The sequence below is a fragment of the Odocoileus virginianus genome, chromosome 11 (assembly GCF_023699985.2).
Source record: "Odocoileus virginianus isolate 20LAN1187 ecotype Illinois chromosome 11, Ovbor_1.2, whole genome shotgun sequence".
Lineage (NCBI taxonomy): Eukaryota > Metazoa > Chordata > Mammalia > Artiodactyla > Cervidae > Odocoileus > Odocoileus virginianus.
In genome coordinates, this window is record NC_069684.1 from 58878305 (window position 1) to 58893320 (window position 15016).

The 15016-nt window shown below is 37.4% G+C and overlaps 1 protein-coding gene across 2 annotated transcripts in view; it reads left to right on the top strand.

The window, feature by feature from the left end:
• The window catches only part of USH2A (usherin), a 903825-nt gene that overhangs the window by 339621 nt on the left and 549188 nt on the right, over positions 1–15016 (top strand). For both annotated transcript variants that reach the window (XM_070474523.1, XM_070474522.1), the window contains exon 21: positions 7330–7460. In XM_070474523.1, the coding sequence (XP_070330624.1) occupies positions 7330–7460 (131 nt within the window). The remainder of the gene's footprint in view (positions 1–7329; positions 7461–15016) is intronic.

A 15016-nucleotide genomic window follows, 5' to 3' on the forward strand; every position in this document is an offset into this window, starting at 1 on the left:
AGTCAGGGAGGAACTGGCTTTCAGGGGGTAGTTTTATCTGACTTCTGCCATGGCTGGGTCCTTCTGCCCTCTGCCCTTTCCTGCTCCTTCTTTATTGCACTCTCAACTCCAGTGTGAACTCTGGTGCTGACACTGATGGTTTGGAATGTTTAGTTTGCTGTTTCACATATTGAAGTTTTTAGAATTCTCTGTCTCCTGGTGACTTAGTAAGCTCGGGTTTGGTGATTATATTTTTTCTCCTTCTTCGTCAGAGTGACTTTTCCAGAAAATGTGTAAATATTAGGCTGCTGTCATGGTCCAGTGGAAAGCTGAATCATCTGGACTAAAAGTTTAAATATAAAGAAGTCATGAATATACTGGAAGCAACATTAAAGACTGCTTTTTATTATTTTCTGAGTAGCGAAGTACTTTCTAATTAAAGCACAAATTTTAAAAAAATTTTGAGTAACTTTTTTTTATCCAATAGGATAGTCAAAAACAACATAAGGTTAAAAGGCATAGAGCAAACAGAGAAAGTATTTGAAACATCTTTATAGACAAAGGATCAATGTAGTAATACCTCACACTGGTCAGAATGGCTATCATCAAAAATTCTCCAAATAATAAGTGCTGGGGAGGGTATGGAGAAAAAGGAACCCAAATACACTGTTGATGGAAATGTAAACTGGTGCAATCACTATGGAGAAGAGTACAGAGCTTCCTTAAAAAACTAAAAATAGAGCTACTATGTGATCCTGCAATCCCACTCCTGAGTATATATCCAGAAAAAAACATAATTAGAAAAGATACATGTAACCCAATGTTCATAACACTATTTATAATAGCCAAGGCATTGGAGCAATCTATATATCTATTCATGGATGAATGGATAAAGAAGATGTGGTATATACAATACAAGGGAATGTCACTCAGCTATAAAAATGAATGAGATAATGCTATTTACATTAACATGGATGGACCTAGAGATTTGTACTAAAGTAAGTCAGAAATAGAAAGACAAATACCATATGATGATGCTTGTATGGGGAATCTAAAAATAGGCTATCAGTGAACATGTTTACAAAACAGGCTCACAGACGAAGAAAACAAAGATATGGTTACCAAATGGGAGTTGGGGGAGGAATAAAAGTTTTTTTTTTTAAATAGAAATGATGATAATCTAATACACAAAAATTTATTGAGAACTTAGAATGAAGCATTATTCTAGATTTTATTTTAGGGGATGGAGATATGAGGCAAATAAAGGATGAAATTATAGAAAGTGCTGGATATGATGTGTGTTATGGAGAAAGGCAAAGCAGACAGGTGGCTGTAATTGTTAATAAATGAATCATAATGGACCTCAGATAGAAGTTGAATTTGAGAAAAGACCTGTTAAAAAATGAGATAGGAAACCCGAAAGATGCCTGGGATCAGTGGTCCCCAATCTTTTTGGCATGAGGGACCGGTTTCATGGAAGACAATTTTTCCATGTAATGGTGTTGGAGGATGATTTTGGAATGACTCAAGCACATTATTGTGCACTTTATTTCTTTTTTTTTTTATTGTGCACTTTATTTCTATCATTACTACATCTGCTCCACCTGAGATCATGAGGCATTAGATTCTGGAGGTTGGGGACCCCTGCCTGGGAAGATATTTCCAGGCAGAGGGAAGAGCAATTACTGAGGTAACCAGAGTGGAGAGAGGAAGCAGAAGTATAACTGGAAATGAGAGACATAGTGAAGGCTGGATTATTTAGGATGTTCTAGAGTGCTGTGATGACTTTGTCTTTTACTTGATGTAATACAGGAAACCTTTGGTAGTCACCAAATAGAGGAAGGATGTGACCAGAATTGTCTTTTGATGAGATCACTCCAGCTATTATTTTAGAATAGATGTGTGTGTTTGTGTGTGTGTATTAGGATGGAATGGAGCAAAGATGGAAAAAGGGAGGTCAAAAAAGGTAATTATTTACAATAAACCTGAAGACAGAGAATGGTGACTCATAACATATGATGATCCACAATATTTAAAAAACTCAAATAGAGCAAGTAGGAACCAGTAAATAGACCTTTGAAACTGAACAAGATATATTTGTACACACAACTCCCAGAAAAATATATGATTATCTTTATGGCTAAAGTAAAGTATCTTTACTTTGCTTTCATATAGTAAAAACTTTATGAAGTTTTTACAATCACCAGTAATATAAAAAGCGAATTAAAAGAAACCTGAATTTTCACTATTTCATCTCAGATTTTGAAATATCTGTTATTGACCAGAGTATGGGGATGTAATCATTGAAACTATGAAAAGTGTTTTAAATAATTACTTGTTTTGAAAGACCATATGGCAATATCACTGAATTAAAATTTTTTTCTCTTTGAACATCATCTTAGGTGTTTACATCTATTAGTCATTTGGATGTCACCTTTTTTGAAGAGTCATTTGCTCCAATTCTTATAATGAGTCAATTATTTTATTGATTTGTAGGAATTATATATATTTTTATTGGCTATGCATCTGTTATCAGAAATATATATTGCAAGTATCTTTCCCTGTTATGTTGGCCACCTTTTTGCTCTCTTATTTGTGCCTTTTCTTAGACAAAAGTTCTTAATAAAATTGATCACCATTTCCCTTTCTACTATAATTTTCCATGTATTATTCAAGAACTCTTTGCCTATTCCATGGGCCTGTCTTTGCATCTTGTTTTTAAGATTAAATTTTTAAAGTTGCAAATTCATTTATATAAAAGCTAAATATTTCCATCCAGGTCTTGGATTTTCAGATTTTTTTAAATGTGAGGCTATGGATGTATGTCTCTTTTATCCATCTCTGTATCCCAATAGCTTAGAAGGGTGGCTGCACAAAATATATTTTCCTAAAAATATCCCTTGGATGAATGAATACATTTATCTACTGATATAGAAAACTGCTCCATCATTTCTCCAAATACTTGAAACAAAAATTGAATTTTAGAATGTCTCCTGTTTTCTTTTAACAAAAATCTAAATTTTAGCAGGTGATAAATGTGTATTTTTCAGTTTTCTGCCCATTTTAATCAACATTGTTCTTTAACACAAACATTTAAAATGAAAAATACTTTGGTACTACTCTGCTTTGGCCTATAAATCTTCTTATTTGTGAGTCCAGGATAAAAGCACATTCATGATGCACAGCAGAAAGTAGGAGTCAAGTTCAATCACACAGTACATAATATTCAAAGTTTCTTCTCTCACATGGTACCACGTGTCTGATTTCATTTCTTCACCCACAGTAAATCACATGGCTGAGTCTAAAGTCAATGGCTGGGGCTATATTAGCATATATTAACAATTGATTATATGATTTAAGATATTTGATTCAAAAAATAGGATTTATTGATGACAGTATTGTAAAAAATGTGTTTCAGTGAAAGTGTGCATATTTTTTTCTTCATAGAGTACTTGCAAAAAAAAAAACCCTCATTCATTATATATCTTTATAGTTTAAAGAAATAATATGATTTGAAAAAGTTAAAGGAAAGTTGACTATACAATAGCAAATCAAGTTACCCTTTACTAAATACTCACTTCTCACAAGAAATATGCCTTGATTTGTGTATTCTGTTTTAGTTGGACTAAATTTTCTATACTATTTCTGTGTTATGTAAGTATAAAACTTAGAAATTAAATTCTGTGTCCATAAAAACACATGCACACACAAATTCTTGATATTAGATAATACTTGATATCATTTCTGTAGTTCTTACTCTGATCCAAAATTTCTTTCACTAAATTTCTCATCAACTGGGGACAAGTATTTCCAGGCTGAGCAAGTATTAATTTCTTCCCTCAAGTCCTGACTTTGGCTCCCTGTTTACTGCCCCATAGATGCCTCCAGCACCCTGGTAGAGAGTTCTGTTGTCTTCATGTTCTGAATTGTAGCTATTTTTATGAAATAACCTTCAGTTGTTTAATTTTAAAGCAATAGTTTCAATTATAGCATTTGATACAACATACAAATTTTTTAAATGTTCACTTAAATGTGGAAGAGAGCCACTCTGAACCAAAACAAGAGACGCTTAAGAGAAAAAGAGTTGATAGAAATGTGATTTTCCTCTGATCAGAAGGTACACCAGATTTTGGCTGTGTCTGAGCTTTTGCTGGTAGATTTCTCCTTTTGTTTGACTAGGCCATGCTAATTATTAGTTTCTAGGTCTTGTGTTCCTTTCGCTACCAGATTTTTCTAGTGAGAGTTCTATGTTCACTTCCTACTCATCCTTTCCATCAGTCCTGATCACCCAGCCTTTGGAACTCTAGTCATTCTACTCAGTTCAAAAAGACAGTAACGACCACCTCTCTGAGCTTTTCTTCAGCTCTCATTATTCTGGACTTATGGGAGGTGACAGTTAACTTTGCTTTCTTAAATTTCTCTCCTACCTATGTTTCCATTTTATGGCATTATCCTGATTATTCTAACTTTATTATTGTCCCTGTTCTTTCTGTCTCTTAAAACTAGGGCATTTCCTCAAACAGTTCTTTTTATGTCTTCTTCATTTGCTCCCCCAGAGACATGAATTTTTGACTGGTGATTGCCAGTTTATTTTCCTAGCTCCATTTTCTTTTCTGAGATTTACTTTCTTATTTCCAAATGATGGATAGTTTTTTATACATCATTAATATACATTCACTGTGCCCCAGATGGAGTTTATATCCTCAACTCTGTATTTTCTTCTTTTCCTGACCTTTCTATTTCTGTTAATAATGCTATTTTCCCCTCAGTAATGGGTGAAAAGGATTGACCACATTACCCCTATCATCACCTCATAACAACTTGTCTTAATGATTCTCTTCTGAAATATATAGATTCCATTCTTTCAATCCATTTAGTTATGTGTCAGTCTTTAATTAACATCCTTATCATGTTATTTCCCCCAAAGCACAGTAATAACCTAACCAGTTCCTCTGTAGTTAAATTATCTGTATCCTCCAGACATTCCACTGTAGTTTGGTTGCCTTGACTTTGAGCATCTTCTTCCCTTCCTCCACCAATTTTTAAAACCTCCCTTTGTCCATAGGATAAATTCCAGCTATTTAAGTCCACTTAGTAGGAGAGATGAGAGTAATAAAGCTTATATGAGGGGTTCAAGTGAGTGTGAATGCTGAAAAATGATGTGATGGGACAAACATTCTATTTCTGGGAAATGAGAGAGGTATCAGAAGTCTAACAACAAGAATATAATATCCTAGAAGGTGGGATGCAGAGACTCAGAGTGTGTGAGGCAATGAAGCATCACAATGAATAGAACAGGCATGTTTGAAAAGGGCCAAAAGCATGAAATCTAAAAGATAAAGTTGCAGAAGCTAAGAAGGCCAGGAAAAGTTTCAGTTGCCTCTTTGGAAAGTCTAAAGTCCACATCCCAAGCTTGCCTTTGTTGGTATTGGAATAATTCACTAAAGATAGATATACCACAACCTTCCTTTCCATCTTTGTCTTCTATGCAAACTTCTTAAGCCAGATAGTCTATCTATGGCCTGAAATGGGGTCTTGCCTATTTTTCCAGATTCATCTCTTAGCTCCCTTCTCTACATTCAGCTTTCCTGAATATTTTCCATGCCTCTGGCCTTTATGACAACATCTCCCAGAGTCCTTCATATTCTCTGAAAACAAGCTCAAGTATCTTATTTTTTTTTAAACATTCCTTAATCCCTTTGAATCAAATGATATCTTGTAAATAGGGCTATGTCACTTATCATATCTCACTGTGAGACAGCAAAAGAGACACAGACATAAAGAACAGACTTTTGGACTCTGTGGGAGAAGGCGAGGGTGGGATGACTTGAGAGAATAGCATTGAAACATGTATATTACCATATGTGAACTAGATTGCCAGTCCAGGCTCGATTGATGAGACAGGGTGCTCAGGGCCAAAGAATATATTCAACCTGATTTTGGTATTGACCGTCTGGTGATGCCCATGTGTAGAGTCATCTTTTGTGCTGTTTTAAGAGGGTGTTGGCTATGACTAGTGCATTCTCTTAGTAAAAGTCTTAGACTTTACCCTACTTCATTTTGTACTCCATGACCAAACTTGCCTGTTACTCCAGATATCTCTTGACTTTCTACTTTTGCTTTCCAGTCCCCTGTGATGAAAAGGACATCTTTATTTGCTGTTAGTTCTAGAAGGTCTTGTGGGTCTTCATAGAGCCATTCAACTTGAGTTTCTTCAGCATTACTGGTTGGGGCATAGACTTGGGTACTGTGAAACTGAATGGTTTGACTTGGAAATGAACAGAGATCATTCTATCATTTTTGAGATGGCACCCTGGTACTGCATTTTGGACTCTTTTGTTGACTATGAGGGCTACTTCATTTCTTCTCAGGAATTCTTGCCCACAGTGGTAGCTATAATGGTCATCTGAATTAAATTCACACATTCCAGCCCATTTTAGTTCACTGATTCCTAAAATGTCAATGTTCACTCTTTCCATCTCCTGCAATTTACCTTAATTCATATACCTAAGATTCCATGTTCCTATGAAATATTGATATGTCTGTTAAGACACATACATTTTATATCTCCAACTAAACTTGAAGCTGTTTGAGGACAATTGAACCTCTTAAGCTTCTTTGCCAGTTTCAATTCATTGACAAAACATCTTACTTGGAGGAAGAGCTCCATAGTATGGGTTGAATGGATGGGACACCTGGTGGAGTGGAGGTCGGGCCAGTTGTTGGTAGTTGGAAGACATCATAGAGAACCATCACATTTCCCCTGCTTCCTGAGCTGGGGCCATTTCTGAGAGCCAAGAGCACTGTGTGTCTTGAGCAGTGCTGGTAGGTAATCTGAAGGGTGGGTGGAGCCCCTGGAATTTGAAGGCTGCTGAGCGTTTAGTGACAGGAAAAGTGGCTCTGTGGACCACTTTATAGCAGACCTTTCTAGTTTTTAGCTTCTACTACGGGACTAACTCTTTATAAATATTCTAAATAAAGCCCCTTGTGTTTCTCTCACTCATATCAAAATCCATTTATTTTTATGACTCTGATAATATTAGTGCATTTATCCCTTTTGTATCCAGTTTTGGGTTGACAACATATCTTTTATGTTGATAAGTTTTGCACATATTTAAACTTCATTATATATTGATTAGTGGGAGTGCAGGCTGGAGTTTCCAAGTATGGGTTGGCATTCATAATGGGATACAGTTAAAACCAAGTGGCTGGACCATCCCAGGGCAATGTTGTATATAATTCCCCGATGGCACTCCTTACATCATAAATAATAATGAAAGTAAATGTACACTTACCAGAGAGAATCAACAAAACCCAGCCCTGATTTGCTGATTGCACTTTTTTCCCCAGGTATTAAAGCTAGCTTTCGAACAAGGGTGCCTGAAGGTTTGATTGTCTTTGCGGCATCACCTGGCAATCAGGAAGAGTATTTTGCAATTCAGTTGAAGAATGGACGCCCGTATTTTCTTTTTGATCCTCAGGTAAATGAGTAATCAAAAGAGTTGACATTTTTGAGAGTTTATCAGGTTCTTATATTTTCACAATGAATCCTCAACAAAAACTTACAGGTGAGTACTTCATTATTCCCACTCTACAACAAGGAAAATGAAACTTACAAAAGTGGTGTGACTTACCCACAGCTAAAATAGCAGATCTTCAAACAACATAGACTGACTGATAACCTACATGCTTTTTTCACAACCATATGCTACCTTATCATGAGGATTAAAGGTTTTAACTGCATTCCTTGAGAAAATTATGTCTCTCTGTCTCCCTTCCATTTTCTCTCTCTTCCTTTCCTCCCTTCTTTGTTGCTTCCCCACCCTATCTCTATCTATTTTCCTTTCTTCACCAACAAATGTTTGTGTCCATCAGGTACTATTGAGCTCAGTATTGATGACTACAACACTTCTAAAGTTAAATATGACCATACCCCTATGAAACAATCTAGGTAGGATATAGTTAATTTTTAAAAAATACTACTGAATGTTGTGAAAGAGAAGTACACTACTAAGTATTATGAGTGAGTAAAATAAAGGGTCTTTCTTTTGTTAGTTCTCTGCAAATGTAATGTTTAACTGAGATGCAAAACAATAAATAAAAGGATAGGAGTGTGTATCTATACAGGAGGAAATGTGTTTGAGGTGGGGCAGGCCAGAGGAAATACTGACAGGAGATGAGGGAAGGAGCTGTAATAAAATTTCTAAGCAGAGCAAATAGCAAATATTCAGTGTCTCAGTTAAGATGTGAACATGGCATATTCAGTGCATTGAAATGAGATTAAGATGATTATAGAGAACAAAGAGAATGGTGGTAGGTTGAAAAATTGGGTAGAGACTAAGTAATTTAGGATCTTGGAAGCAAATGAAAGAGTTTAAATTTTTCCTAAGGGCAGTTCAGTTCAGTTCAGTCACTCAGTCATGTCCTACTCTTTGTGACCTCATGGGACTGCAGCACGCAAGGCTTCTATACCCATCACCAACTCCCAGAGCTTGCTCAAACTCACGTCCATCGAGTTGGTGATGCCATCCAACCATCTCATCCTCTGTCATTCCCTTCTCCTCCTGCCCTCAATCTTTCCTAGCATCAGGGTATTTTCAAATGAGTCAGTTCTTTGCATGAGGTGGCCAAAGTATTGGAGTTTCAGCTTCACATTCAGTCCTTCCAATGAATATTCAGGACTGATTTCCTTTAGGATTGCCTGGTTCGATCTCCTTGCAGTCCAAGGGACTCTCAAGAGTCTTTTCTAACACCACAGTTCAAAAGCATCAGTTCTTTGGCACTTAGCTTTCTTTATGGTGTAACTGTCACAGCCATACATAACTACTGAAAAAGCCATAGCTTTGACTAGATGGACATTTGTTGGCAAAGTAATGCCTCTGCTTTTTAGTATGCCTTCTAGGTTGGTCACAACTTTTCTTCCAAGGAGCAATGGTCTTTTAATTTCATGGCTACAGTCACCATCTGCTGTGGTTTTGGAGCCGAAGGAAATAAAGTCACTGTTTTCCATTGTTTCCCCATCTATTTGCCATGAAGTGATGGGACCAGATACCGTGAACTTCATTTTTTGCATGTTGAGTTTTTAGCCAGGTTTTTCACTCTCCTTTTTAACTTTCATCAAGAAGCTCTTTAGTTCCTCTTCACTTTCTGCCTTAAGGGTGGTGTCATCTATGTATCTGAGGTTATTGAATTTTCTCCCTGCAAGCCTGATTCCAACTTGTGCATCATCCAGCCCAGGATTTCACATGATGTACTCTGCATGTAAGTTAAATAAGCACAGTGACAATACACAGTCTTGACATACTCCTTCCCCAGTTTTGAACCAAGGCAAATGGGAAACTATTGCATAGTCTTCACTTTAGTTAAAGGAAGGTTAGTAAGCATTTGCCATTAGGTACTGTATTGGGCCCATGAGTAATTGAGGAAAAGGATTATGGAAAACTCAGGTTTTCAGCTTAAAACTGCCTATGTATGCTTGTCAAAGAAGCATTTTCTGTTATGTTGTAAAGGAGGCACAACTTTTCCCCTTGTATCTAAGGGATTTGAAGAGCTTCCTACACCCTGGAGACCCATTCATGTTGAAGAGGAAAGGCAGGGCCTGCTGGCCGAGTGTGTCTGAGCACCACCCCAGACCCTACAGAAGTCTTTAAGAAGCAGACTGAGCCCTTCCTGGGTTAGGAAGCTGGTAAAGCCATGAGCTGGCAACTGGCAAGACCAGGGAAAAAAAAGATTATTCCTGTTTTTGAACAGTAGCCTGTTAACCACCTGGCCTGATAAGGGCTTCTGGGCATCCCCTAGAATTGAAGCTTCTTAAGGGATGTTCATAGGTGGGCAATGAGTAAGCAAATAAGAAATAGCAAACATCTAAGCAGATCCTGCATCCCGGGAGAAAGGGGTAAGAAACAGCTGCTTCTGAAGGCAAGGCAGATGGCATTTGGAAGACAAAGGCAGCGCACTGAAGTTGACTGAATTACAGAACTGAAAATATTGTTTTTCATTTGAATCCTTTAAGTTGATTGCTTAGAAGAGGGACTGCTGAGATTCATTACTAGGTCAAAATACATAACAAAAATACGAGAACAAAGATTAAGGAGGATACTAATATGAAGAAGAAATTCAAAAGGAAAGCAAAAAACACATGCACAAGTAAAAGATGGATAAGATAAATTAATGAAATATAAAATAGGAGAGAAAATCTGATTTAAGAAGAATGTTTGATTATGAATTTATTGAAGTGAAGTGAAGTCAAGTGAAGTCTCTCAGTCGTGTCCGACTCTTTGCAACCCCATGGACTGTAGCCTACCAGGCTCCTCCTTCCATGGGATTCTCCAGGCAAGAATACTGGTGTGGGCTGCCATTTCCTTTCCCAGGGGATCTTCCCAACTCAGGAATCGAACCCAGGTCTCCTGCACTGCAGGCAGACGCTTTCTTTAACCTCTGAGCCACCAGGGAAGCCCTGAATTTATTGAAAGGACTCATCAAATGCCTGGCAAGATTAAGCAAAGCTTGTGCTTCTATAGGACCTCTGTGTGTCATCCATTATTCTAAGTGTTCTCTCTACACATAAATGCACAGACATATGATCTCATTTAAACATCACACCAATTCTATAAGGTAGATACTTATTACTCTTATTCCCATTTTACAGGTGAAAATCTAAGTCAGAGTTAAATTAATTTTCCCAAAGTAATACAGCAGATCTGTGACCAAGCTTTTCAACATGAAAGAAGAATGCTTGTTGATGTCCAGAGACTCAATTAAAATGCCATCCATGCACTATATTGGAAGGAAATGTTTCGGCAAGGCTTCTCATCAGAAGGAAAAAAATAATCTGAAATATAGTGGAGAAGCAGTGGTGAGTGGTAAACCCAGGGATATTAAGTTCAGCCAAAGTATTTAATGACAGACTGAATAGAAATATGTTTTACAGTCAAAGAATCTTTGACATAGAAGAGACAGGCAGCAAAGGAAAAAGAAATCTGATACTTGTTTGGTGCTAAAATTACTAAGAGTTGAAGGAGAGGTCAAAAGATGAATGACTTAAAAGCTTCTAAGGTGTCAGTTTAATAGAGGGGGGAGTTACGGTATAGGTCATATTAGTTTCTTGATTCCATAAAATAAATGGACAAAAATATTTGATTTTAAATGTAAAAAAAGAAATTAATTACTAATAGACTGAAAACACTCCAAGAATGATTAACAAGATAGAAAAAAAAGGACTGCTAGATTGTAAATATCATTAAAAGAAAGGAAACAATCCATTAAAATAGAAGAATAATCAATGAGAAAGAAAAAGAAAATCTGGTCCTGCTTTTTCTACCTAAATCCACCTAATTTCTACCTAAATCTACCTAAATTACTATCTGGGTATATTGGAGACAAAGCCAGAAAGAGAATACTTTAATCGTATAGACATTTATTCATAGAGCTTTAGAAGTACACAATGTGGGTTCACATTGATTTTCTCTTCATTCTTGGAGTTGCCGCATGAGGTATTGTTTCCTTCCCTGCTTTAGATGACATGTCTCAACTAGAGTTACACAGTGATCTAATGATAGAACTGGCACTGAATTTAGTTCATTTCATTCAATGAAACACTGTTAAAAATGTATTATCCTGGGACTTCCTCAGAGGTCCAGTGGTAAAGACTCTACCTTCCAATACAGGGGCTGTAGTTTCAGGGAACGAATGCCACAGGGTGAGGCCGAAAACTGTAAACAAAGCAAAACAAACAAATGAAAAACCCTCCGTCACATAAGTAGATACACAGCCAATTTGCATAGGAAATAAAAATCTATTTTTAAAAAAGGTGTTGTACCCCAAGCACTGTGGTAGGCAATTATGCATTGGAAACGTGGGAATGAGGGAGAAAAAAAATGCCAGTCCTGCCATCCTCTCCTGGGACCCCCGTCTTCCAAGCTGGATGTACAGAGTCTTGCCGAACTTGGACATGGTAATGTGCCAGGGTGGCTTCACACTGCCTCACACTTAGAATTTGTCATGCCCTCACCAACATCCATCCTGGTGTTTGGGGTATAACTCTAGGGGACCACTCAAGCCCTGGAGCTACAGCTGTAATAGTGCAGTGGCTCCAGGTGTATTCGCAGGTTTTGAGTATCTAATAAACGTGCCTTGCTTGCCGTACCCCACCCCCATACCCTCTAAACATACCGAGCAAAATCTTTGAAGAATTCATTAAAAAAATGCTTCCATCAGAACTGAAGCATGACTGCCATCTCTTTAACAGAGTTGCTTTTCTCTCTAAAGCGTGTGACAGCTTCCGATTCTGTAGAAATAGAAGGTGAAGACGTTAAACAATGCTTAACTCCACTTAGCCACATGATTGCTGTTCAGATCCTGAGGTTCTAGAAAACGCTCTCCATCTCATCTTTTTTCATCTCCTCTCCATAATAAGATAGACTGGTATAAACCATAGCAGAGTTCAAGGAAGTGTTCACAAGGCACTGCCCACTGTTCCCACCCCTTACCCTCCTCCCTTAGACAGTGCCTGAGAGTGCTCCTCACTAAAACTGACATCCCCCACTGCTCTGTCCCTGCCCTGCACACCCAAATCCTGACCTGTATACAAATCTGCTACTTGCCCGCCAAATATTAATCAACCTGTTAAAGCCAAACAGTTGGAGAACCAGGGGGATGGAGAGGGTTTAATGATGCCTTTCAAAGTGCATGTTTACATGGAATAATACTATCCATCTACAAGGCAAAGGTCACCTGCATTTTCAAGAAAGCAATAATTAATATATACAAAAGAAAACAAGGTATTGACTGAATAGGCCTGCCTTAGGATGTATTTGAAAAAATGTAATCAGATGAATCACACTACATGCTCATGGGTCATGATGCTCTTTATACATGAGTCCATGAGCTCAAGCTAGCCAGGCTTGGTCCTTTCTCACCACCAAGGAATTTATCCAGGTTACCTGGACATATTTGCTAACTTTTTAATGAAATCCCCATGTATTATTATCAGACAAATAATTGTTGAAACTGGGGGATGGAGGCTATTTGATATAGTCTTACATTTTTTTCTCTTTTGTGTTAGGAAAGTGAATAGAGTTTTTTTCCCTCCTTTTTTTTGAAATGACTAGTGAAAGACTACAGATCTCTTCAACAAAATTAGAGACACCAAGGGAACATATTATGAAAAGATGGGCTCAATAAATGACAGAAATGGATGGACCTAACAGAAGCAGAAGATATTAAGAAGAGGTGGCAAGAATACACAGAAGAACTGTACAAAAAAATATCTTCATGACCCAGATAATCATGATGCAGTGATCACTCACCTAGAGCCAGGCATCCCGGAATATGAAGTCAAGTGGGCCTTAAGAAGCATCACTATGAACAAAGCTAGTGGAGGTGATGGAATTTTGGTTGAGCTATTTCAAATCCTAAAAGAAGATGCTGTGAAAGTGCTGCAGTCAGTATGCCAGAAAACTTGGAAAACTCAGCAGTGGCCACAGGACTGGAAAGGGTCAGTTTTCATTCCAATCCCTAAGAAAGGCAATGCCAAATAATGCTCAAACTACCGCACAATTGCACCCATCTCACACACTAGTAAAGTAATGCTTAAAATTCTCCAAGTCAGGCTTCAATGATATGTGAATCACGAACTTCCAGATGTTCAAGCTGGATTTAGAAAAGGCAGAGGAACCAGAGATCAAATGGCCAACATATGCTGGATCATCAAAAAAGCAAGAGAGTTCCAGAAAAACATCTATTTCTGCTTTGTTGACTGTGCCAAAGCCTTTGTGTGGATCACAATAAACTGTGGTAAATTCTGAAAAAGAAGGGAATGCCAGACCATCTGACCTGCCCCTTGAGAAATCTGTATGCAGGTCAGGAAGCAACAGTTAGAACTGGACATGGAACAACATACTGGTTCCAAAAAGGAAAAGGAGTACATCAAGGCTGTATATTGTCACCCTGCTTATTTAACTTATATGCAGAGTACATCATGAGAAATGCTGGGCTGGATGAAGCACAAACTGGAATCAAGATTGCTGAGAGACTAATTAGCCTCCAACTAATAAAAATAAATGAAAAAAAAAAAGAAATATAAATCTAACACAGGTCCGATAAACTGTCACAACCAAGAGGAGCCTATGGAGACTCAACGTAATATAGTATCCTGAATAGTATAATGAAACCAAAAAAGATCATTAGAGGAGAACTGGATAAGTCAATAAAATATGAACTTTAGTTAATAATAAAGTATCCGTATTGATTCTTTAAAGTTGTGACAAATGTACTATATAAATGTAAGATGTTAATAACAGGGAAGCTGGATGTGACATATATGGAAACACCATACTATCATCCCAATAATTCTCAATATCAAAGCTGCTCTCAAATAAGACTTTTTAAAAATTGGATTACAATTAAAAAAATCCAAATCCCTATCAAAAAAAAAAAAAAGATTGCTAAGAGAAATATCAATAACCTCAGAGATGCAGATGACACCACCCTTATGGCAGAAAGTGAAGAAGAATTAAAGAGCCTCTTGATGAAAGTGAAAGAGGAGAGTGAAAAAGTTGGCTTAAAGCTCAACATTCAGAAAACTAAGATCATGGCATCCGGTTCCATCACTTCATAGCAAATAGATGGGGAAACAGTGGCAGAATTTATTTTTTTGGGCTCCAAAATCACTGAAGATGGTGACTGCAGCTATGAGATAAAAAGACATTTACTCCTTGGAAGAAAAGTTATGACCAACCTAGATAGCATTTTAAAATCAGAGACATTACTTTGCCAACAAAAGTCCATCTAGTCAAGGCTACGGTTTTTCTAGTAGTTATGTATGGAAAAGATGTGAGATTTGGACTATAAAGAAAGCTTAGTGCCAAAGAATTGATGCTTTTGAACTGTGGTGTTGGAGAAGACTCTTGAGAGTCCACTGGACTGCAAGAAGTCCAACCAGTCCATCCTAAAGGAGATCAGTCCTGGGTGTTCATTGGAAGGACTGATGTTGAAGCTGAAACTCCAATACTTTGGCTGCCTAATGTGAAGAGCTGAC